Here is a 26,732-nt window from a genome sequence, read left to right on the forward strand (position 1 = left end):
TTTCTTTTCTTTTTTTGTAATTTTACAAAGTGATCCTCTTTACTGAAACATTTGAAGCTTTTTAAATTCACTTATTAAAAGTCATCCCATACCCCAAATGATAAATATTTCAAGACCTTATTGGATTCATACACACATCTCTTCCCCTTTTCCCCAACACTTTGCACCATTGACAGAAATCACAGGTTACGTCCAAACCCTCGTTTCGGTGTGACTGCCGCCTTCCGTGCACTGCCCACGGCTCGCTTTGATCCACCCGGGCCAGCGGAGGCACAACGAAGCAGCAGCAAAGTTCCGGGGCTCAGGGACAGGAGCGCATCTGTCCGCGGCGACCAAGGGGCAAGCTGACGTGCTGCAGGGTCGCGGCGCTCGCAGCTCCCGCTTCTTCCACCCGCGACCGCCAACTTTGCTCCGCCCGCGGCGCGCAGCAGCCCAGAGCCCTTCGGAGCCTCCCCGATCTCCTGGCTCGCCTTTCGCGCGGAGCGCGAGCTCTGTGACTTTGGGGTGCAGCTGGCCCTACTCGGTGACACTGGCGTCCGGCTCCAGGTACGGTGGGAGCTGCCTTGCCGCAACCGCGGGGCCGCAGGCCGCTAGTTCCGCTTACCGCTCTCACCAACTACTAGCGGCTCATGACCCGGTACAAACTTCTGGCTGAGGCTCAGCCCCTCGCACAGTCACCCTCCCGGAAGCCAGCCACAAAACAGAAGACGCGGCTGGGGCCAGGAGGAGGAGAGGGTGGGAAGCCGTAACGCCGCTCTTCTCGGTGCGGGTGACGAATGATCCGCGGCGGCCGCCCCCAGCCGATCTCCCTCCCGGAGGCGCCGCGGCCGCGGAGCGCCAGGGCGCGGGCTAGCGGGTATGGGCGCTCACGCCCTCTAGCGGGCCGCAGCGGCGCCGGGTGGCCGTGACGTGGGCTCTCCCTCAGCCGGCCTGCGGGGCACCGCCAGTCAGTCTGGGAGCAAGAGCCCCGCGCGGAGCCGGCGCCGGCTGCCATCCGCGCGCCGCCGCCCGGGGGCTAGGCTCGGAGCTGCAGGCGGAGAGGCGGCGGGCAGGACGCGAGCAGCCACGGCTACGGCCAGCGCCGCCGGCTCGGGTCCCGAGCAGAAGGAGAGCGGCGGCGGGTGCAGCCTCTAGAACGGAGGGCGGATTTTGACTCGGCGGGCGAGCCCTCCGCTCCCTCTCGCAGCAGCGCCAGACGCCGAGTCGGATCAGAAGCGGGGTGGGAGGACCCAGGACCCTCACTCCTGGCCCCGGGAGCCGCTGGAGTTCGGACTTCTGCAACTGTTGGCACTTTGGGGGACTGGTTTTGTTTTTGACTGCTTACCCTTCTCTTCTCGCTGCCTTGCACCCAAAGCTCCCGCCCACCCACCGCCGCCGGGGAGCGGCCCGGAGCGCACTTAGGAACATGAGGAGACTTGGGACTTGCCTGGCGACTTTGGCCGGACTTTTGCTAACTGCAACAGGGGAGACGTTTTCAGGTAAGCAGGGCCACTTCTGCTGTCGCCTGGGGCGCGCGGGCCGGAGCGGGAGCCCGGGACGCCAGGCCCGCCAGCAGCTCCTCGGGAGGGAGATCCAGACACTGGCGGCTCGTCCGGGACGGGGGCGCGGCGCGCCGGGAACCGCGCCCGCGGGTTAGTCTGCGCTCGGCGAGAGGCCGGTGGGTAGGGCGGGAACGTACTAGAACTCCGGCTGGCGGAGCAGATGAGCCTGGAGAACTAGCCTGGGAGCCAGGACCCCCATCTCCGCCCCCGCCCCTGCCCCTGCGCGGCCTGGGCTCGTGCTCTGGGCGGACGGCCACCACTCTGAGTCCCTGGCTGGCTCCAACAGGAACCGCAGAAAACTTTGCCTGAAGTTCGGAGCTGCAGCCGCGGGGTCGCCGGGGGTGGGCGCTGCGCAGTCCTTCCGACCCAGAGCAGCGGCCGGGTCGGATCTCGGGTGCCCAGCTGCGCCCGCGGCGATCGCCCCGACCCGGCAGCAGCTCCAGCGGCAGCGACGATCGCTCGGCACCCTGTCCTTTCTGCCGCGGCCTCTGGCCGGTAGCCGCCGGTGACCCGGGTTTGTCCCGGCGGTCGCGAGGCAGTTCCAGAAAGCCAGGGCAAGCGTTCCTCGTCAGTCCCAATGGGAGGACTCTGTGGCCTCATAGGGAGTGGCCGGGACCCCAGGTCGCGCGCGTCGCCGCGACCCCGTGTCCACCGGGCTCTACTTCCTCACCCTCAGTCCCCAGCGGAGGGCCGCTGGCCAGTACCAACTTGTTAGCGTAGCTCCGCCGCCTGGGGGTCCCAGGTGGGCAGGAAATGGATTGGCGGTGCGTGTGAATAGTTGTGTGTGTGTGTGTGTGTGTGTGTGTGTGTGTGTGTGTGTGTGTGTGTCCGCCTGCTTTCGCGCGCAGGGCGTTCTAAGCCAGGAGGAACCCCTCGCGGAGACGACCAGTGGAGCGGAGTCCGGGGTCAGGCGAGCGGCAGAAACCCCACAATGGTGTTACAGGGATTATCTCCGTATCTCCAGCAGTACCTGGAGCACACACGTGGATGGACAGCAAATGCTTGCATATTTGCACACTTTATGTCTCATGTGTATTAGTTTCATTAAGGTCCACCTTCAGTGGCGGCATTGGGCTGCTGTTTTTTTTGTTTTTGTTTTTTTAATAAACTCGCTATTTGGCCTTAAATTTGAGTTGCAAAATAGGTTTCCATGTTTATTCGGGAGGAATGAATAAGTTGGACTTTTTTTTTTTTTTAATTTGATGAAGGCGACTTTCATTTGTAGTAAATGCATATTTTAAACTTTGGAGATGTTTGGCTCTCTGGCCTGTGGAGACATATAATACATTTTTACTTTCTTGGAGATGGGGGAACACGCAGGCACAGAATGTGTTGCTGAGCTGCAGGACCACAGTTGGCGGCAGAGATGAAGTTGAGCTTGTAGTTGGCTGATGGGCTCAGTGCTGTGAAACCCAAACCCGTAAACTTAGAGAAATACCCTTTTCCTAAGGTTAATATTTCCTTAACAGTCTGGTAATTGCACTTGCTCCAGAAGATTTAACAAAATGATACACTGCTGTCTGATATAAAATTGGTGGAGATTTTGCCTGCGTTCTTTCTTATTAGTGAATTATGGAGTAGACTCTCCAGTTTTTGAGCCTTACATAACTCATTAATATTAAAAAGCAAGTATGAGGGCCTTAGTGATGGTTTTCTCTTTATTAAGATCCGTAACTCCCTGACTGGGATTTGTTTAAAGTTAAGCTGTGTAAAATAGCATTTGGATAGATTTTTAAGTTGTGTGCAAAAGGGTGGAAAAATATTTATGTAGCTCATTTAAACAATTAGTCCCTCATCATTAAAAAATTATTTCAGCCTGGGTAGCACTGACCAGTGTTTTTGTTAAGGCTAATTTAAATTATCAATCTAAAGAAAAGGGACACTTACTAAAATTAGGCAGATTTTTTTTTTCCCAGAGGAAATACATCTGTTTGAGTTACCATACCATTAATTGAAATGTGCTTTCTTTTTATTTGGAAAGCCAGAGTTGTCCCAGTATGTTCGTGGGTAATGGAGAAATGAAGGGCAATATCTGAGAGATTGATCAGAAATGTTGAAATTTTAAAAATTCAAAGTTAGCAAATTTTGTGTGTGCAAGGATCAGATATGTTGCATTGCATTACATTTTTTCCCCCCTCCACTTTGCATTTTAGGTGGCACAGATGTGAGGCACTTAGTACTTTGGGAAGGTGTTTCTTTTTTTTTTTTTTTTTGTATATTGGGAAAGTTAAGTATGATTATGAGTGACATTGACATTTCCTTTCATGATTCTTCTGGAAATTGTGATAACTGGCTGCTTTTCACCTGATACGGGAATCAATTTTAAAGATAGAAGAACTAAACTGTAAGCTTCTTGAGGGCAGTCAATTTTTTTTCTTCTTGGTTCTGCATTAAACACTTAACATGGAGCCTTAGACCTGTCACTCACTATTTGCTGAATAAATTATTAATGTGAATCCTGGTCATATGCAAACATTCAATTTGTGCGTGAATTGACTGATACTAGAGTGTAGAGTGACTTTTTAGGAGTTGGACTTGGCTTGCATTTTTCCTTCATTTGAAATGAACAGTTTACTTAGGGTTTCTCTTTAGGCAACCCAATGGACTAAATCATGAAGATTTATGTAATCAGTGAAGGTAATTTTTTGTATAACTAAGAGTTATACACAAGGTACATTGCTATTCCCCTTCTGCAGTGCTCCTAATTCTCATATCCTCTTTTGGAATGGGAATGATTGTTAATTAATCATTTCTGGAAGTGTTCTACATGTAATTTGGATGTCAGACATAAGAAATAGAGTGCTAAATTTATTGGAAGGAAAAAAGTAAAGAATTAGGTTTTTGGTCCATGAGGACTTTATTTACTATAAACATTCCATGTTAAAAATGACTCTCCATTTTTATAATTTTTCATTTGTTAGGCAGACTGTTTGGAGGTTCACTTTCTGCCTTCCAGGCTTTTAATTAAAAAAAAATATATATATATATTTTTGGTAAAATGGTATATAAGTAAGATGTGAGGAAGAAAGTTAAATCATTTTACTTTTGATTGAAATTCTGTTTTCCATAGCTGGCAAGTCATTTCTCTTTGACCCAACTTCTTAAAAGCCAAGTTATAATATATATTATAGAACAAAGTGTTTAGTTTTACATTATATTGGGACTGGTGTGTTAAGTTCTGTTAAGCAAACTCGGATTTGCAGAAATAGAAATACAAACAGATTGGGCCCTTTGTTTCTACTACAGTATTTGGGATAGATTAAACCTTAACATAACCTTGTGAATTTGGGACTCTTGTTGAGGAATTTATCTTTTAAATAAAGGATTAAGGACATTTGTGGGAAAAGAGTCATACTCTCAATAAAATCTGCTGTTTAGTTAGCAGTATTGTACCAATGTTTAATTTCTTAGTTTTGGTAATTTTATTATGGTTATGTAAATATTTGGGGAAGGCAGGTGAAGTGTGTACTTGAAATCTTTGTACTACTTTTGCCACTTTTACTTAAGTCTAAAATTATTTCAAAATACAAAATTTTAAAGTTCCCTTTACAAAGAAAGGGGATAGATTTGTTTAGCAGTTTGAGTTATTTTTCCTTTTTACATCTTTATGGTGCTTTAACTAGACTAATAATTGATATGAAAATACTTCAAATTTAAATCATTGAATGTGAAAGAAATATGCCAAGACATTACTATAACATTTTTGGTGTTATGTGTATGAAAACAAGTATTGCTTGAGTATAATAATTTGTTCTGATCTGGAAAATTACAAGTTTTAGTCTCTCATATTTTCAGTTATTTTACAGGTTTTCAGAAGAGAAGTTACTTCTATAATAGTGATATATGGATAAGTGTGTATACAGTATAACTTGAGTAATTCTAAATGAACTTTCCTTAATGAACCAGTAATTTGAAGTATATCTTCAGATTATATAAACCCTATATGAATCAAGCATAGTTTTTAGTTTTGGGAAAAGTGGGTTTTAACATTTAAGTATTTCTGTGACAGTTCTAAAAAAGTTGATGGTTTTATTTACATTTTTCATAGTTCCCTAATAATTATACTACATTCTAGGAATCGATAGGCTGTATATATCCGTTTTGCTAGAGAAACTGTTTTGGATTAAGTATTGTTTTCATTCAGTTTTTGTTTTAGATTTTATTAAGTTTTCTGGAATGTGCATGTATTATCTAAGTATCTTAAGGCATACTTTTCAGTTAGGGTGTCAGGCATTTTAATAAGTAGTTACATAATTTTTCAGTAGTATAATATTTTTTTGTAAGGGTGGTGTCCACCATGCTTTTAACGTTAATTCTAAGATTCTTCTTTGAAAACCAACTTTCCCACAAACTTTTTACAGTTTCATATCTTAGTGTACTTATTATCTTTTTGAATACAACATATTAATAAGCTTATTTTGTAACAGAGAAGGTTTAATTACTACGTAAAGTTTTTCAAACTCACCAATGACGATTTAAAAAAAGATACAAAATAATATACACTTTCCATCATAGGAAGATTGAGCTTCTCTGTTCCTAAAATACTGCAGTGGTTTTCAGTTTACTCATCAGAAAGCCTGTAGCTACAAAAAACTAAAGAGAGAAAAGTAAGTTGGGTGGGGAGCAGGAAAGCTTTAGTCATCAACCTTGCTGGTCTGTAGTTCCCCCCGTCCCCCAACATCAGTGGGGCAGCTGGCAAGGCCAGGGCATAATTAAAGGATGGGAGTGTGTGAGAGAAAAATAGAAGGAAACAGCCCTGACAAGGAAAGGGTTGTGTGCTCCGTTGTAAGTGACATAAGTTCTGGCGATCCCAGCAGGGGACTGTCGCTGTCCTCTTTGCTGTTACAGTTGGGACATATGGAAAGTTAAGGGAAGCTAATAAAAACAGTGACAAAATGTGCAGGTAGATCAAGCTGACTTCTATTCCTCAGTGGCTGCGGTAGCGTGGGGGAGGGCCTCCGGGTGTTGAACCACTGTCGATGGTGACCTGTGTTTAAACAGGTGCTTTTCACAACTTAGTGTGCCCCAGGGTCACCTGCAGTGGTCCTTCCCAGTGCTGATGTCTACTGTGAGCCATGGTGATTCTGAAGTGGGAGGTCCCTGGAGGGTCCCACTGCATCCCTGGGTGATCCTGGTTTGCGGCCAGCTTTTGAGAAACATTGTTCTAAAAAAGTACAGTAGTTCTCCAAGTGTTCTCCTTGGACCAGCAGCATCAGTATCTGGGAACTAGTTAAACATGCAGACTGGGGCTCTGCCCAGACCTACTGAATCAGGAACTCAGGGGTGTGGGCAGCAGTCTGTGTTGGAACATGCCCTCCAGGGAATTCTGATACGCCCTGAAATGGGAGAACTACTATTCTAAAAGCACCGGGCTCCTCATCCTGCATTTCCAGCCTCCTTCGACAAGAGCTGGAAGAGAACTAGGGGTGAAACTATAACTCACATTCATGCAGTTATTAGTCTCTTGATGAACACTGCCGGAATTATGAACAGATTGATGTGACTGTGCTATGAGTCTCAGCCTGTTAGGTGAAGCCGCCAGCATGACATTTCAAATAATAGACTTATCTGGGGGTGATATTGGATCCAGTCAGTTGTAAAACTAAAATGAAAAAAAAATTTTTGTATAATTTTACTTAACCACAATATAAAGTTTTAATTAAATTTTGCAGTGATGATTAGCCATTGGAAAATTTTCTGGGTTGATATTGTGTGTAGAAGACATTTGTTGGCTTGTTGTAAGAAGCACAGAGCCCAGTGTGCCTATTAAAATAATGCCTTTAATTTAAGTAAATATTTATTGAGCACTTACTGTTTGTAAGTCCCCTTTTTTGGTGAGGGAACATTGAGGCAACGATGAGCAAAGATAAGAAAGATATAGTTACCAGACTTTGAAAAGTCATCCATCTATTAAAAGTTTTAAAATCTGCTGAAATGGAAAGAAAAAAGGACTTTCTTAGGAGAGAACTGGGAGTTAATATACATAGAATTTAGAATTTTAATGTGGAAATGTGAAACTTTGCCTTTGGAAATGAACTCAACTCCCAAATAGAAAACAAAAGGTTTTCATTATACGTCTCTTTAAAGTACTGACAACGTGTATGCTAAAATAGAGCCTTGTTTTTCTGTTATCCACAAAAGACAATCATTGCATCTCTGTCATTTAACACTTCAGGCACCTGAGAGCGATTGTGATGTCATTTAACAGATTTATCTTGAAAACGTTACCACCAGACTTGGGGAGAAGCAGTCCAGCCTGCTTTTCACAGGCAGGCTAGCCTCCGCTTCCCGCTCCTGCCGCTGTGGTCCACAGCTGATCACTAGGTGTAGCTGCATCCCTAACCCCACCTGCCTGAGCCAGGAAGGCCCAGCCTGCCCGTGGAAGGCTTCCTGGACTCTCACTCACCGTTGGAGGAAGGCACGCTGTTAGTGACCTTGGTCTGTCTGTGTGTCTCTGCCTCCATATTGCACATTTAACTCTTTAGTGGAAGTTGTAGTGCCACTAAAAGTAGTTGTAGTTTGTTGTTCAGCATGGACCCCAAGACAACTTTAGACTCCTCTGTGATAATCTTTCTCTTCTTTCTTTCTTTCTTTCTCTCCTCCTCCTCCTCCTCCTCTTCTGTAACATGTTGCTGCTATTCTAGACATAGCAGTGGAACTAGAAGTAGTATGTATCTGCCAACTAAGTAAGAGTTCCTGTTCACCTTTGGGGCCGTCGGGATCAGGCCTGTTAGCAGTAGACCAGAAAATGCAGTGGAGCGAGTGGCCGTGTGTAGGTGTGCAACATCCCTGTGAAGTGGCTTGTGCACTGACTGTGCTCACACCTGCAAGAGATTTTCTACAGCTCTGTCAGGGTAGGTATATAACTCAGGAAGTCATTACAATTCGCATGGAAATCTGATTCAGTCAGTTTGCCTGCTTAAACTCATGACTAATGAGTCATTAGAAACTTTATATGAAGCACAAATGTTGGGCCCTGAGTAGAAAACAAGGAGAGGGTGGAAGATGTGCTAGAAGGCTGTGTCACTTAGGACTGGGGCGAATCGCGGAGGGACTTGACCTCACAGGCCAATAGCAGTGATTGCATACTGTGCAGAAAAGAGGGAACGTGAGAAGAGTTCTCAGAGACTTGTCTAAATGGATAAGATTTTAGAATCTCCGTTGGAGGGAAAGGTCACTGTTTAACAGAATGGTTCATTTCCAAGTACAACAGCCTAAGCAGAGGCAAAGCATTTACTTTTCATGGGCTGCAAAACGTAAAAGCTTACAGAGCATCGGTTTGTTTTCAGATGGTAAAAATTCATTTTAATCTCTCATTCCTATTCAGTATGCAGAAAGCATATTTGTTGCATAAAATGAAAAGAATATGTTTTAATTTGGGTGACAGAAGCCCCATTACTCCTCTCCTGATTCCAGCAACAGAATAAGAACATGTTCGCAGATGGGCTTCTGACAGCCATTGAAAGGGCACTGGACCACACCCATTTTACAATCCATTTTTGATGGATCCTATTTGATCTTTCTTGGAGTAGTTTGAGGCACTTTATTTTTATTTTTTTAAAGATTTTTTTGGGGAAGGGGAACAGGACTTTATTGGGGAACAGTGTGTACTTCCAGGCCTTTTTCCAAGTCAAGTTGTTGTCCTTTCAATCTTAGTCGTGGAGGGTACCGTTCAGCTTCAAGTTGTTGTCCTTTCAGTCTTAGTTGTGGAGGGCGCAGCTCAGCTCCAGGTCCAGTTGCCGTTGCTAGTTGCAGGGGGCACAGCCCACCATCCCTTGCGGGAGTCGAACCGGCAACCTTGTGGTTGAGAGGACACATTCCAACCAACTGAGCCATCTGGGAGCTCAGCGGCAGCTCAGCTCAAGGTGCCGTGTTCAATCTTAGTTGCAGGGGGCGCTGCCCACCATCTCTAGCGGGACTCAAGGAATAGAACTGGCAACCTTGTAGTTGAGAGCCCACTGGTCCATGTGGGAATCGAACCGGCAGCCTTCGGAGTTAAGAGCATGGAGCTCTAACCACCTGAGCCACCGGGCTGACCCTTGAGGTACTTTAAATCATGTCACAACCACATGCTTGAAATTGACTCATTTTTTTTTCTTGCTCGATACAAAATTATAAAGTCTAAAGCATTCCTTTTAAAATAAATGCTGATAATGTATAAAACCAAATTACTGAACAGGGTTTAGTTTGTAGTAATCATTTAATAAATATTTGTTAATGAATAAATAAATGATGAAGTTCCCTTGGAGACAAAAAATATCAAATTACTTATGCTTATTGCTAATATTTTTTCTTTTCTTTCTATCAAGTTTGATATTTTTAAGTATTTGTAAAAACCTTAACAATAGACTCAGGTTGTGGGTTTTGTTCTTGGTAACCATGGCACTTTATAGGCGTGTAAGAGATTCAGTTGCTAAATTTAAGGGAAAAAGTGTTAACTTTTATTAATTAAATATGTAAAAGTAAACCTGTAATTTTATCATGTATAGTAAAATTTTATAAATCATTTATTGCCAGAAAGTAGAATTTTGATATAATACTGATCACTAAAAAAATAAATTTATTATATGAGAGATTTTTCATGACTCCTGGGGGGATTTGATTTAGTCACCGGTATATTAAAAGAACTATGGTATCTCTAGTAACAAGGTTCCATAACAGGGAATAGTAGATATTATCTCTGCAGTTTTTATTTCTGATGTAGAATAAAATTAATTATACCTACACAGAGCTCAGACTTGCTCATGTTAACATCCGACACATCTTTAGTACAGCTGGCATGTTCTCATTCATTTTTCATTGAGTGTGGTACTCTCAGGTAATGAAATTTAATAAAAAGAGGCTACTTTGACAACTGTCTCATAAACTGTGGTCTTTACTTCCCTGACTTTTGAAATGTGGACCACTGAATGTGGTGTAAATCTTCACAGTTGTTATCTGTAGGCATTATGTCGTGTGTATGTTCTGGGGGTTCTTGCCCTATTTTCTCAGTTACCACCTCCATCCTGTTTGGGGTTTTGTGGCTTTTTAAGAGAGCCTCTCCCTTTCTTTCCAGGACTGCTCAGTGGGCAGGGAGCCTCTGTGGGCAGCTTGTTGGCAGTCCTGTGTGACTGACCCTCGGAAGGTTTGGAGGATGGGCCTGCCCAGTCACAGAGGGACTTGGGCAAGTGGAGGGTGTTAAAGCCCTTCCTCAGCTATGGGGTCCATGGGGCATGGAAAGAAGGTCAGAGTCCCCCGGCTCCTCCATTCTTTCCCCCACTCCGGGACAGATCAGATATTCCGGATTTTGAATTCTGTTTTTACCACTGAACATCATGTGGCCTTTGGCATGTTATTTAATTTTTCTGAGCCTCAGTTTTCTTTTCTGGGAACATACCTTGTTGGATTATTGTAAAGACCAAACAAGAGGACCAGTGCCATGGTGTTAGGAATTAGGAGGCCTCCTGAGGTGACAGGGCTGTGTCTGTTCAGTTGTGAGGAAAAGAGGGGATTGGTCACTTCTGCCGTTGTCCATGCCATTGTAGTTTTAACCACATGAACTCGCTGTTTCTATAAGTCAGAAAGAGTTGAATATTGGCGGTGAGATCCCCTTTTTGGGTTCAAAGCTCGATAGTTGTTCCTGGAGGCTGTAAAGGTGATGAGTATGCAGATATGGTTATATACACATATATGTCATAAATATATGGCTGATACTCTGTTTTGAAAGGAAAAAAAAAAAAAAACACCTGAAAATTGCAAACTGATCACTTCAGAATTGACACCATGAAAAGCCAGCACTACTCAGTGCCATGGAAGACATTGTGGGACACCTGCATTGGAGTCAACTGAGGCTCTTGTTAAAAATGTATATTTCTGGTCCCACAGACCTACTGAGTCAGAATCTCCGGAGTTGGGTCACAGAAACTGGTAAAGAAACACCCCTGATGAATTTGATGCCCATTAAAGTTGAAAGACTACTGGTAAGAAATTAGCAATGACTCAGAGATCCGGTCCTTTGGAAAATTTATCAGATCTTCTCTGACTAGTGTTAAGAAAGCATCTGAGGAGCACTACATGAATTTTTACATACCAAACTATAATTGACTGAACAATATTCTTTTAATGAAGCAGAGGTTTTCTGGTGTCAGAAGAGAAAATTAATTGTGAAACAGGTAATTTATAGAAACTTCTGTTTCATATCCATTTTCCAACTTGGTAGCCTCTAGTAAATGTGATACGAGTCAGGAATTTTTAGGATATTATAGTAAAAAAGTAAAGACAGTTTAGAATAATCAGAACACCGATGACTTTAGATCTTTAAATTTATAGATATGAGCTGCACTTTGACATGACTTTTTCAGAGAAGAACATGAGACAAGATGATATTGGGAAGATTATTTTCCAGGACTTATTCCTTTATCTCATGTTCACTGAAATGAATGGACACTGTAGAATTATTGGCCTTAGGGGCCCCATTAGCATGGGCCAAAAGCTTGGCATTTTGATTGTAGTAATTCTTCAAATACTCACAAACCTCAAAATGGGCACACCAGTTTGTTAAAGCACTTGAAATTCCTACTATTAGCTCATCATTTTGACCAAGGAAGAAAGGTGCTCGTTGAAGTGCCGTCTCTGGGAAAGGTGGCTCATTAAGTCATCTTAAATATGACATCCCCAACTAGCTGTCACCTCCATAAGTTGACATCCTTAGATGTCAGATTTCTCACTCGTGAAATGAAGACATTTAATTCAAGGATCTATGAGGTCTCTCCAATCACTTAAAGAGTATGAGGCTTGTCATCTACTATACCTTAGCTCAGATTAGTTTGTCAGATAGCATGCTGTAAGAGAATGAGACCTGGATCAATGGGTCATTTTTGATAGATGAGGATGGGAGAAATATCTAGAACATTGGGTCCGATCTGAGAGAATGCCTGACACAGCATGAAGTTCCTTGTTAAAAGGAAGTGGGTGTTGAAGGGCTGTCTGAAGGATTTTTGATGCTTCCCACACTTGCCATCGACTGGCTCCACACAAAGGAAGATATGCACCAAGGCAGCTCACTCTTTTCCTCCATACTTGAGAACGTAGCTGCCGCGCACGGTGCCACCAAAGGTGCTATAGCCACCCGAGTGTTTAGGCTGTGAATTCTACTTAAATGTTGGCAACATAGATAAACCTAATTTCAGTAGCTTGGAATTGATAGTAATAAGTAAAAACTATGTGTTGAACACTAATTATGTGCTAAGTACTATGCTGAAAAGATATGATATTCTCAAACTCATTGCTGCCCAGCAGCTAATAAAAGCTTGGTTGAGAGAATTGATGGAAACTTTTGGAGGTAAAGCTGTCTTCACTCCTATCAAAGCCAGGCCCTCTGAGCATCGGGCACGTGCACCGTATTATGTCTTCCCTCCCCATGCACGCAGATGCAGAGTTGCCTTTTACTGATTTATCCTTTGATTTGATGCCAGCCACCTGTATTCAGGTGTGTTCTAAGCAAAAGCCTTTCCAGTGGAGTGTTCTGTCTATTAGAAAGGTGTTGAGGGGTGTTTTATTACACAATATAGAATCTTTATAATGACCTGGGGAGATTTCCTCCTGGGTCTTAGTTCCAGGGAAGGTATAATTCTCCTGTGCAGTTAGTTTCCTTTTGTGGACAAAGTGAATTGCATAACCCATCAAGTTTTCCTCTTTATGTTGGCTGTTAGAAAGCCAGATTCAAGTGGGTAGTTGGTAGTAGTTGGCACTTTTTGAACAGAAAAGCTCACTCAAAGCTGACTTTCATCAAACAGATTACTGGCTCCTGTAAGTAACAAAGTAGGCTGGGTGGGCACAGCTGGTCCCAGGGCTCATCGCAGGCATCGGGTTTCTTAGTCTTCCTCTCTAACTAAGTAAGCATCTTTTCCTCCCTCTGCTGCTTCTAAGTGGTTATAGGCTGAATCCTCCAGCTCCAAGCCCAGTGGAAAGACAAATTCTCTCCTCCATTGGTGCAAATCACTCCTGCTGTTGGACTCAGGGAGTCAGTTCACATCACCTGCTTCTACTTTATCCTCATGCGCTGCTTGGCCCACCCACTGGACCTGGGGTGTGGTCAGCACACCTGAACCATATGGAATAACATCGGGGAAATGGAGGGTTATTCACAGACAAATGGATTCTGTTACCCCTTAAGAGAGTGGATGCTGGCTGGGCTAAAAGCAACAAAACACCTAGAGTGACTATCTGTGCAATCAACCCTCATCTTTGATTCCTTTTCCTTGCCTGATTCTTAATCTCCTTTTCACTTTTCTCACCTCAATCTAATATACATTGTTCTATCTTACGAGGTCTAACAACTAGGTTCGCAAACTCATCCCAGAAAAACTGTTGCATATCTCATTACTGAATATCACTATGGTCACCTTCAAAGTACTCCCCTTGGGAAGCTATGCACTGACGCCAGCACCTAGTCCACCCGTCAAAGCAATTTTGAAACTCATTTTGGAATGGCCATCAGAGCTGTCATCGTATTACCCTTGATGTCCTGAATGTCATCAAAATGTCTTCCTTTCAATATTTCCTTTATCTTCGAGTAAAGAAAGAAGTCATTGGGGGCCAGATCAGGTGAGTAGGGAAGGTGTTCCAATACAGTTATTTGTGTACTGGCTAAAAACTCCCTCACAGACAGTGCCGTGTGACCTGGTGCATTGTAGTGATGCAAGAGCCATGAATTGTTGGTGAAAAGTTCATGTCGTCTTACTTTCACGCAGCCTTTTCAGCACTTCCAAATAGTGAACTTGGTTAACTGTTTGTCCAGTTGGTATAAGTTCATAATGAATAATCCCTCTGGTATCAAAAAATGTTAGCACCATCATTTTGACTCTTGGTTTGGACTGATAGAATTTTTTTTTTTATGGAGAATTGGCTGACTTCCATTGTGCACTTTGACGCTTTGTTTCAGGGTCGTATTGATACACCCATGTTTCATCACCAGTGATAACACAACCCAAAACATTATCTTGCCTCTCCAAAAGGTCTTGGCAAACTTCGACTCTCCTTTACTTTTGTTCATCGGTGAGCTTCTTTGGGCCCATTTTTTCACACACCTTTGTCATGCCAAGATTTTCAGTTAAGATTTTCGTAACTGTTTCTCTATCGATGTTTACTTGGTCTGCTATGCTTCTCACAGTCAGCCAATGATTTTGAGCACAATTTGGTGAATCTTTGCAATGTTTTAATCAGTTTTGCTCATTACTGGCCACCCTGACCTCTGTTCATCACTGACACATTCTCTACCCTTAGAAAAATGCTTAATCCATTTGTACACTGCCATTTTCTTCATGGCATTATCCCCATAAACTTGGACTAACATGTCCCTGATTCCACTTCCACTCTTGCCAAGTTTAACAAGAAATTCAGTGTTTGTTCATTGCTCTAATTCAAGCTCAGACATTCTTGAGACAGCACACAAAAACACACAACAACAGGAATGAACACCATTCAGCAAGACACTACCACACGTTGACCTGAACACAGCTGTGAGACACTGATATACCAAGGTTATGAAACCTTACCAAGCTGTTGGTACAGTGCTGCCGATGTAAGCGCACGGTGGCAAATGCGTGAACCTAATTGTCAGACCTCATATGTATCATTATACATGTATTAAATCATTTTGGAACTGGGTGGTAGTAGCAGAAAATAATGACTTCCAAATCTTAACATCTGAGTCATTGTTCTAAATATAACTTTTGTGTGTGTGCATTTCTTTTATTTCCTACTGACACCATGGAACACATTTATAGTTCACTAAGGGTGAAGGACACAGGAGTGGGAAGACAGTATAGAGGTTATTATAGTTTAGTTCCGTAGTTATCTTATGTTTTAAAGCATCAAAATCTTTTGGTTAAGCAAAATTTTACATAGGTAGAAAAACATAAAAAAAATCTCTCGGTTCAACAAAATTTTATGTGGACAGATTTAAAAAAATGACTTCAAATTGGCAAACAAAGTATAATGGTTAGCTATTGCTGTGTAACAAACCTCACAAAACTTGGTGGCTTAAAACAACCATTTACTATTTTTCATGTTCCATGGGTGGTCCGCAGATCTAAGCTGGGCTTGGTATACTTCCTGTATATGTCCCTTTGGTATTGGCTGGACTGTCTTGATGCTTTGGGGCTGTCTGGCTGTATGTTGGTCTAGGATGGCCTTGCCTGGGACATCTGGTCTTTCCTCTATGTGGTCCTTCATTCTCCAGCAGGCAGAGTTTCCAAAGAGAGGGCAAATGTGTGCCACGGCCTTTTGGCTTATCCATGGGAAGGGCATATTGTCTCTTCCACCTTGTTTTTCTGGTCAAAGCCAGTCACAAGGCCAGCCTTCAGTCAAGAGTGGGGAAGTAGAGTGCACCCCTTTCCATGTGGGGCCTCGGGGCTGCATGGCTGCATTATAAAGGATTCAAGGAGAGGTGGAGAATTGGGTCCCATGTAGGGGTCTGCCAGAACCCAGCACCTGTGCCCTGAGATGCCTCTGCTATTCAGAACACAGTTGGAAAGTCACTGGCAGTATGACAAAGAAGGAATTTAGGGTTGAAAGACGTGTGTTCAAGGGCCCACCCTGCCACTTCCTGTCATCTCAGAGAGAAGTTGTTTAACTTCAGTGAACTCAGTTCCTTATCTGTAAATAGGGTCATTCAATGACATTTTGATTCATAGGTTTGCTTCAGAGGTCAGATAGGATAACTGACAGTACAACTTTTACAAATTCTTGTGTCTCTAGGTGTATTCTGAAGGTGATTACAGCTTGATTTAACTTGAGTTCTCCTGACTGTGTCATTTATCAGCTGTGAAAGTCACATCTGTGGATGTAGAAAGGGGATGATGTTTCTCTCCTTGGTCATCCTATGAAAAACACAGTGCCTGGCCTATGCCATTGTTAGAGCCCTTTGACCGTGGAATAACCTTGAGCCATTGCCTTGTGTGTTTCCTTTATGTCTGCAAAGCTGATGGGGTACTGTTTCCCAGCCCCAGGTTTTCTTCCATTTGTAATCAGATTGATGAACTTAACCTCTATTTCCTCTGGTTTCCCAGGAGCAAGGCAAATGGAAATATGAATATTACATACCACCTGGGTGCTGGGTCCTTTACATGTTATAACAGCCAAAGCAATTCTATAATGTGAACATGGTGGCACTGTCATTTTATGATTTATGGAACTCAGGCAGCAACACATTCTAGGGTGTAACACAGACAGTGGGTACAGCTCTTTGGGGACCCCAGTGTGCTCCTTTCCTCCAGTGCTTCTTGGGCCCAAAGACTCTGTTCCTGTCCCTGCTTTTTGGGCCCAACGCACATGTCGTAAGTATCAAGTATGCTTAACTATTTGGTACAATTTCTCATTTTGATGTGAAAAACAATTGTCAAGTTGGCGGAGCTCAGCAGAGCAGTGTGGCTACTGCTGCTTCACAACCCCCTGAAGTAGTAAATTAAAGGGAAAATACCTCACTTCTAAGTAACTTGAAGGAAATTAATTGATTAGAGACATTATCCATGTTTTTCAGAAGCAGAAGAGGGCAGAATGTTGTCTTCCGTATCGCTTCAAATCCTCTAGGGAGAATTGTTTTTGTAATTTCTGTGTTTAGCATCTGGGTAACTGATTGAGGTGAAAAGTGTAAAATCCTTTGTAAATCTCTTGCCTGTGTGCTTTAGTGATCTCAGGGGCAAAATGCCACTAAGGTCAGAGATAATTTATTTTAAGACTCACTTCAGGTGGAAGTGGGCAGGCCTTTGGAGATTGATGTTAACCACCTACTTTAGAACAAATTGCTTTTTCTTTTGAGGTTGGACAAGGCAAAGAAAGCATGTAGATCCACATTGGAAGGAATGAAAACAGCTTAATGAGTCAGGTCTAATGTAATCACCATGGGAAAGAACTATTCGGTCTATATAGTCTACAATAAATAGGCTACGTATTTTGCTTATTTTAATCATCTTTTTTTCTTTTTTGCAACATTATTGGGGAGACTCATACCAAAAAAACTGCATTAATAAAAGTAGAATAAGTGAATGTTAAAAAGAATATTAAACATCTTTCACTGATTTTTTTTAAAAAGCATGAATTTAGATCTTTTTGCCAAAGTCATTTATGAAATGATGATGACTTAGATGCAAATTTATACATAGTAACTTATTGTGAAAGGTTCCTGAGTAGCTGGAGATAAAAAGGGGTGGTTTGCTCATTGTTAAGGGTGAGCAGGACCCCAGGACTGGACCGTAAGGTCCTAGTGTTTGATTCTGCTCCCCTCTGGCATGTCATTTGGGTCATGTCTCCTAACTGTGACTCAGGTCCCAGAAGAATAAAATGGATGTTGTGATAACTACTTCGGGTACCTAAAAGGAGTATGAGGATCAGATTCAGTAATTTAAAAAAACTGCTTTCTCAGCCATCAAGTTCTGGCCACGTGTGAGCTGCCTTGCTGTTGCACACCCATTGCACACCTTTGGTTGGCATTGTTTCCCAGGGTTTCAGTTTGAGTCAGGACGGTCTGTGGAGCTAACCTGTGCTCCTCATGCTGCCCCCGCAGCGCCCCTCCTAGGTCTGCTTTTAGTGAAAATACAAAAGCTGCCAGTCACCAGGTGGTTGTTCCCTATCGCTTTATAAACAGGAAATTGCTAGTAAGTTGGCTTTTTTTTTTTTTTTTTTTTCTCTTGGGATGCTTTCTGAATGCATACTCTTTATTCTATTCTGGGCCACCCCTCGTACCCCAGAATTATTCTTCATGCCTCAATTCTGTAGGTTGGAATTCTGGTGGACTAAAACTGAACACAGGTGTGAGGGATCCTCAGTGATTAGCAGAATAGTCAAGGGTTGCTTGCAGCGCATAATCTTTTCCAAAACGAAATCATGTAGGATTAGAGTGAAATGGGGCAGGATGGAGTCCTCCTGCTGTAGGAAATAGCTGACCTTTCTGTGGGAGAGGACTTGTGGATGAATTCTGTAATGAGCCCTGGGGGCCGGGCTGGCTACTGAGAACATAAGAGAGTCCAAGGGGAGGGTTTGCTCACAGGAGCCCACAGAAAATCTCCAGGGGCGCACAGGTAAGCTGAAGGCTGGCCTGGCGAGGGCGCTTGAAGCTGTCTGCAGGCAGGAAGACGCTGAGGCAGGGATCTCCAGGGGTCAGCTCACAGAGGCAGGGTACGGGGTGGCAGGGTGCCAACGGAAATTAGGAGCTGCCCACAAGGCACGGAGCACTATTTGGGTGTGATTCAGAGGAAGGGAGGGAAGAGACCCCTGAAGAATATTTTCTTTAATGTTTTCTGTTTCCTCTTAATATAGGATGCCTCCTAACAAGTGAGTTTTTGGATAGTTTCATCTACTTAGAGCAGATGCAGAAGGGGAAAGGCCCGGGAAATTGGAGAGAGGAGCAAACTTTTAAGTTTGTTGTTTTTTAATCAGAAGATTGTGTTGTTAGTGACTTGGTCTCTTTCCCTTCTGTCGCCATGCAGTAGGTTGTATTTGCTGCTGTTCTTAAGGTTGACTGTTGTCATGTGAGGCAGCCTGTTCGCTTCGCCATTTGTCGTGCAGGGTCTCTAGTCCCGCTCCCCACATAAGAACGCAGGATGTGGCTAGGCCAGAAAGGAACACCCACGGAGCCATAGGTAGGGGAGTCATACCACTATAGTCTCTTTGGCGGCTGGAGTCACAGGACCTGCAACCTGCCGTCCGCTTCTCTGCCAACCGACCGACTCAACTCACGATTCTCTACTCACTCCCCAAGCAGTGCAGCGCGGCAGTTACAGTGGCTAATTGGCTAACTGGTTACAGCTGACGGCCAACTAGCCACAGCTGACGGCCATCTACTACCCAAGCCAGCACCTTTCCACGTGAGGCCGAGAGCCTGGACACTGCTCTCTGGGACTCTGTCCCCACAAACGTGCTGGATAGGAATTTGTCCAGAAGATGGACAAGTGTGGGGGATTAGGGAAGATTTACGAATCAAAAACTTGGTTTCTCTTTTATTCTAATGCCTGATATCGTGGTCCTAGGTTTTCTTTTTTTCCTATTTCTTCTTTCTTTCCCCTCCTCCATCACCGCTGTTCTTGCAGTGGAATTATCACTGTACAGGCTACTTAGCATCCTGTTTCTCCTCTGAAGGGTGTGGATAGGACAGAGAGTGTTGGTCCAAATGGTGAAAATAACCACTACTATGTCAGGCACTGGCTGGTGCTTTATCTATTTTCTAATCAGCACAGGGTACTTAAGGGTAAAAGTATTAGGTTGGTGCAAAAGTAATTGTGGTTTTTGTAATTATTTTTAACTCTCTAAACCACAATTAATTTTGCACCAATCTAATATTATAATAACAAAAGGACAACTAATGCTGACTGAATACTTAAAATGTCTAGGCATTTTAAATGCTTCTTTATACGTATTACCTGATTTAATCCTGATAATCACATAAATTACCCCCATTTCATAGGCCTGGAGGTAGTAAGCTCAGAGGCTCTGCAAAGTGACCAAGCTTAGAGAAGTTATAAGAGCAAAGCTGAGATTTGAACTTGACCAGCCTGAACCTGAAGCCACTAGCAACAGTCCTTGCCAATTCTTCGTCTGTATCAGACACAGTTAGAATCACTGCACACACCGTGAACTTAACCTGCTTCTGTTTCAAGATGCTGGATTGGTCTGTACTTATCTCTTTTGACGGGTTAACTAGAGGTTCAGGCAGGGTTGGGCAGATGGTTCAGTTAGTTGTAAAAGGCATTGGACCCTGAATAACAGCATGAAGGAATGGAGGAGCCTTATCAGGCTGGTTTTTTTATTTTGGAGGATGACTTCCAAACAGTCAGTGGGTGAGTTTACTCATTCTGGATACTATGTGGTAACATAACCAGCAAAACTGTTAGGGTGAGGACCAAAACAAGGGATAGACACTTCTTTATGAGAACGTGCTCTAGTAAAGTAATTTTCCTGAACAAGGAGCAGATGCTGGTAAGTTCCAACATCTGTGGGGCATTGACTCTAGGTAGTTGTCGTGCGGGAGACCCTGCTCGCTCCGCCATTTGTCGGGCGGGACGGCCTGCAGGGTCTCTGGTCCCGCTCCCCACATAAGAACACAGGACATGGTGAGGCCAAAAAGGAACACCCACAGAGCCATAGGTAGGGGAGTCATACCACTATGGTCTCACTGTAGGCTGGGCCCACCGGACGTGCGACCTGCCGACCGCCTTTCCGCCAACCGACCGACCAACGACTCCTCCACTCTCTCGACTCTGTTCCTCTCCTCTCTTCCGCTCTCCTCGGCTCTGCTCGGCTCTTCGGCAATCCTCGTAGCCGCAGCAGTTATACCAGCGGCCAATCGGCTAACCGGCCACAGCCCACGGCCATCCACCACCCGAGCCAGCACCTTTCCACGTGAGGCCGAGAGCCTGTAAACTACTTTCTGGGGGTCTGCCCCACAGTAGTTTTCTGACTTTCATGCTTGTATATCCAGTCAAAGAATTAAACACAGACACACACAAACAACAAAAAAAGCATAAAACTGGAAACTTCTTTGTACATTGATAAGTTTACATCTGAAATTTTGCATCATGTTTATACAGTTGACAAGGAGGGAATTTATGCCATAATGTAAATGTTGACATTTTAAAATAAAACTTTTATAAAAATCTTTGAAAGACATCCATCAGAAACAGAATTCAAATATCAAAGGGATTTGATATCCTTCATTTAAAATTACATAAAAAAGCTTTTATTCAATTGAGAGGAATTTTACCTCCTTAATTTTTCTCCTTGAACTAGTATTTACATTTTATTTTCCTATAGAATCTTACCATGTTATAACATGTTTGAGCTTGAAAGTATTTTATAAAATTTCTGTGCAATAAAGTATGTATAAAAATGAAATTTTAGTTCTGTCTTTATGTGACAATAAAGCTCTAAGTGCTAAATTTTATCTAGTTGAAGTCTCACTAAAATTATTAGTATATGGTTAAATCATTGTTAAAATTTACTGGAAAAGTAGTTCAGAAATCAGCTGGGCTTTTTAAAATATTAGTTCATGTATCTGTGAATAGATATTACTTACTGCTAAACAGATAAAACAATTCTATTTCCATTTTTCATTTTCATAATTATGTGTTGAGAAACCTGTTCATATAACTAGGTAGATAGGACTAGAGGATTTTTGTTATAGCAGTGCCACTTTGAATTTCAGTTTTCAAGTTATATGCCAAAATTTACATCAATATGTAGCATCAGAAATTATTTTAATGACCCATATAAGCTGATAATTTGATTATTTTCATTCTCAAATTGTTGAAAGCGAAAAATTGGAACCGACTAGTCTCCAAAGACTTGTTGTCCAGTCATGTACCTTCTCATTTGCTGGGAAATAAAGCAATTATACAAAGTAACCAAGATTCAACCATAACATCCATTCATCCAGGTGTTAATTGCACCTGTTATTTTTTTTTAATTTAAAAACATCCTGGTTTAATCCAGAAATACAGAAATATCCAGAAATAATTGTGAAAACAAATGATATTCCTTTTAATATACTTATCCAATGAATGCTTTAAACATATATATATATATATCTGTATGTGTGAGTGTGTATATATATATATACTTTTTATTTTTGTCTAACCTTAGAGGTGAAGATTTAGGCTAATCAGTGAATGAAAAGAATCTGTCGTACGGTTTGGTTAGCACAACAGTCCTCAGCAAAGCTATCAGTGAAATCAGCCTTACTTTCTGTCAGAAAAGTTCTCAGTTTTTAATTTTAAATAAGTGGTAATTTGTATTTTGAGGAAAATTTTAGAAAACAGTACAAAGAAATATGACAGATTATTAAAAGCAGGTTAGTCAAGCTTAAAATGCTATAGATTTAGTAGAATTAACTTTGTTTTTCAGTAAGTTATAAAATCATGGCAAATCCTTTCTGGTTTTCATTAACTGATATTAATGTAATATAATGGGCACCTAAAATTTTGAGGAATTATAAAGAGAGGATTACAATTAAAAAGCATGTTGTTTATCTGTAAATATGTGTGAAAGTGTGTATTGAACGCTGGTGTTTGACTTCTGGAGTAATTAATCATGGACATACTTTCAGAAGTATTACATCAATTTCTGAATCAGGATTCAACTTTTCTTATTATATTTAATAAAAGAGTGGTATAGGCTACTTAAAATAAATTGACACAACAGCGAATTGACATTTTTGTTAATAAGAGGTACAATATATTAAAAATTTTATGAGGACTGATTTTTCATTAGAAAAATTACATCGTAAATAAATATTTGATAAATTTTAACTATCTTACTGTAAAATGCACATTTAATCTAAACTAAGTCTCATGTGTTTGTATTTGTGAGTTTTTCTGGTATAATCTAAAAATTTTGGAAAGCATTGCAGTTATATTTAAAAGAATCAGTGTCAGGAACATCCACACTTTTAGTTGTTTGAAGGTTCTTTTCTTTCCAGCTAAGGTCATACTTTAGTGTGAGTATATATGCTAACAATTAATCAATATGTTTGGGTACATTTAAAAGTAATTTTTTTCATTTAATATTTACTAATGTCATTTTTTTTATTTTTCAGTTTTTTATTTCTCCAGTTCTCCCTCTGTGAAATGCATTCTTTATGGTCAAGAGAAGGAAGATGTGTGGTCATTAAATTGTATAACATCCTACAAGGGCTAAAATATTTTATCTCTAGAACAATGTTTTACTCTTAAATGATATATGGATATGACAAGGAAAGACATGAAGCCCTACAGTGAGTGTCTGGTATTTGATTAACGAATCCTTCCTTGATTTTGATTAAAGAATCCTTCCTTGGGAGAAATAGCTCACAGTGTTTCTTAGATGCCACGCATGATTTTGTACCTGCGAGGTTTGCCTTCCTTTTGTAAGGCGTGAAGTCTGTTGAGAAAGGGCAGACAGGAAAAGAGAATCTACCTGATGCTAAGATGGAAATTGGTACCCTTTACTCTGTCAGTGCTAGGTTCCCCTTAATTTTCCTATAGCTGCAGAGGTCCCCTTTTCTATGGATTTGACAGGACTTTTACACTGACACGGGAAATGATGGAGCAGGGCTCTATGGCTGGGGGTCTGTAGACTTTATCTTTCCAGATAGAGACCTTAATTTAAAAAAAATAATTTTTTTAGAACAGCTTTAAGTTCATAGCAAAATTAAGAGTAAAGTACCGGAGATTTCCCGTATGCCCTTGCCTCGCGCATTCTCAACGTCCCCACCAGAGTGGTGCATTTGTTACAATAGATGAACTTGCACTGACGCGCGTTATCACCCAAAGTACATAGTTTACATGAGAGCACTCCATGGGTGTTGTACAGTCTGTGGGTTTGGACAAATGTATTATGACATGTATCCACCATTGTAGTATCATACAGAGTATTTTCATTGCCCTAAAACCCTCTATGCTTAGCCTGTTCATTCTTTACCTCTCCCCCAACAAGAAGAGGCAGAAACCAAGCTGGTGAACTCTGGTTTATTATTGTAATTCAATTCCTATCTAGACTTAGTCTGTGATTTGGGCAAATGTTTTATGTCTCAACTATTCCTTCTGAAATCAAAACAGGGCATTATGACTTAAAAATAGTTTTGATGTTAGAACTTTAGCTTATGAGTCATCATTAATTATATGAAAACTATAACAATGGTGTAAATTCCTCATTTGACCTGAAATAATCTACTTGACCTAAAAGAGTCTTGCAAAAAAAAGTTTCCCATTATGCAACTAAATCTTCTAGACAATTGACAGTTTCCAGTTGAATTCTCACCTCATTCCAGAACTTTGAGGGCAAGAAGCACAGAGAGCCAAAAAGATGCTTAAAATGGCCTGTGTGTCACCAAGACTTTTTATTAATTGAAATTTCCCACTTCACTTTGTGTGGTCTTTCTGATGTTTGTTTAATGGGAAATGGGTGTGAATTATCTTATTACATGGATCTTGAAGCACAGGTTCAATGGTTCGTTCAGGCCCTAGAGAAAGCCAGCACTCAGGTTTCCCGTGAGTTCTAAAGGGAGGTAGCAAGTCTTTCGTAACACACTACTTAGGAAAATGATGAGACACATTATCCCTTTACTAATCTGAAGTCTAATTTCTCCTTTAAATTTCTTTTAGAAAATACAACACTAGTATCTAGTATGCATTTTAGTAATTTTCGTACATGAGGTTATTTATAATGTGTTTTGAGGGGCACTGAAAAAGATGGTAAGGTGGTGAGTTATCTGAGATCAACCCATTGGCTAATGGTTGTTTCCAAAGTGATGGATAGTGTAAAGCACAGTTCTCTAAAGGAGAGTCTGTGCTCTTGGAGCCTGAAAAAATTGTGCACTCGGATGTAATAAGAGTGGGACTCTATCCAAATATTATAAATTAATCACAAGGAAATAAGAGTGAAAGGTACAGAGAATAACCTGAAAGCATATTCACTAAAGCATTATTGCGGCTATATGTAAAACTGGGAAAATCTAAGTACTCAACATCAGAGAATAGATTAAGTCATGGTATAGTCACATAATAGAATGTCACTGAGAATGATGACAAAGAAAAAAATATATATATAGATATATATATATATTTTAATTAAAGTTTATTGGGGTGACAATTTTTAGTAAAGTTACATAGCTTTCAGTTGCACAATTCTGTAATGCATCCTCTATATCACATTGTGTTTTCATTATCCAGGGTCAGTTCTCCTTCCATCACCATATATTTGATCCCTTTTACCTTCGTCTACTATCCCTCTCCCCGCTTACCCTCTGGTAACCACTAAACTATTGTCTGTGTCTATGAGTTTTTGTTTCTTCATTTGTTTGTCTTGTTCCTTTATTGTTTTCAGTTTTATATGCCACATATCAATGAAATAATATGATTCTCGACTGATTTATTTTGCTTAGCATAATAATCTCAAGATCCATCCATGTTGTCACAATTGGCATTGTTTCATCTTATGGCGGAATAGTATTCCATTGTATATCAAACTAAAAAGCTTTTGCACAGAAAAAAAAAAAAAAAAACATCGACAAAATAAAGAGGCAACCAACCGAATGGGAGAAGATTTTTGTAAACCATGCCTCTGATAAGGGGCTAACATCCAAAATAGATAAGGAACTCATACAACTCAACAACAACAAAAAACAAATAATCCAATTAAAAAATGGGCAGAGGACTTGAATAGACATTTCTCCAAAGAGGTCATATAGATGGCCAAAAGACATATATGAAAAATGCTCAACATCACTAATCATCAGAGAAATGCAAATAAAAACCACAATGAGATAGCACCTCACACCAGTCAGAATGGCTATCATCAACAAGACAAATAGTAACAAGTGTTGGAGAGGCTGTGGAGAAAAAGGAACCCTCATACACTGTTGGTGGGAATGCAAATTGGTGCAGCCATTGTGGAAGGAAGTTTGGAGGTTCCTCAAAACATTAAGAATAGAATTACCATATGACCCAGCAATCCCTCTCCTGGGTATCTACCCCAAAAATCTGAAAACATTTATCCATAAAAACATATGTGCTCCGATGTTCATTGCAGCTTTATTTATGGTGGCCAAGACATGGAAACAACCAGTGTCCTTCGATAGACGATTGGCTAAAGAAGACAAGAATATTTAAGAATGTGAAAACAACAACAACAAAAAGAATGTGAGATGATCACAACATAGTGATGTAGGATTAAAACTAGTTACAAAATCATGTGCACAGGATAATGCCAATTTTATTTAATGTTTAAAATGTTTATTTAAAAAACTGGAAATGTATCAAATATTTCAAGCCCAAAGTGGTTATTTCCGGGGAGTGGATTTATTTATATTTTTGCTTTCTTTTAACTGTTTTATGTTTACCAGGTTTTCTTCTATATCCATCTTATGATAAAAGTTATTTAAAATAGTGACTATGTAAAGAGTTGAATCCATGAGTATTTAACACAATAAAGAGCTGTGATGATTTTGTGAGTATGAACTGGCAAAGACTGATGAGCATCCCCCACTTCTAGAAACTGAACAGTGAAAGAGGAAAATTCTCAGATGACACAATTTACTTCCATTTTTCATTGCTGTGAAATGTATAAAACACAGAACATACAAATGTAGATGTGAAAATGCATTGCAATGTGATTTTTTAAACAGATTGTACCCTTAGCCAGTTGTCTTCTAATCCTCATTTGGCTGCTTTTCCTCTGGAATTG

At 41.5% G+C, this 26,732-nt stretch overlaps 1 protein-coding gene across 6 annotated transcripts in view; it reads left to right on the forward strand.

The window, feature by feature from the left end:
• Positions 1–948: 948 nt before the first annotated feature.
• The window catches only part of PTPRM (protein tyrosine phosphatase receptor type M), an 809,264-nt gene continuing 783,480 nt past the window's right edge, over positions 949–26,732 (forward strand). For 4 of the 6 annotated variants that reach the window (XM_074340346.1, XM_074340349.1, XM_019755755.2 and 1 more), the window contains exon 1: positions 951–1,478. In XM_074340346.1, the coding sequence (XP_074196447.1) occupies positions 1,406–1,478 (73 nt within the window). In that variant the 5' untranslated portion in view covers positions 951–1,405. Of the gene's footprint in view, positions 1,479–26,732 lie in introns of all 6 variants that reach the window. The other 2 variants (XM_019755746.2, XM_074340345.1) reach the window with 2 other exon arrangements.

This window comes from Rhinolophus sinicus, linkage group LG09 (genome assembly GCF_036562045.2).
Source record: "Rhinolophus sinicus isolate RSC01 linkage group LG09, ASM3656204v1, whole genome shotgun sequence".
NCBI lineage: Eukaryota > Metazoa > Chordata > Mammalia > Chiroptera > Rhinolophidae > Rhinolophus > Rhinolophus sinicus.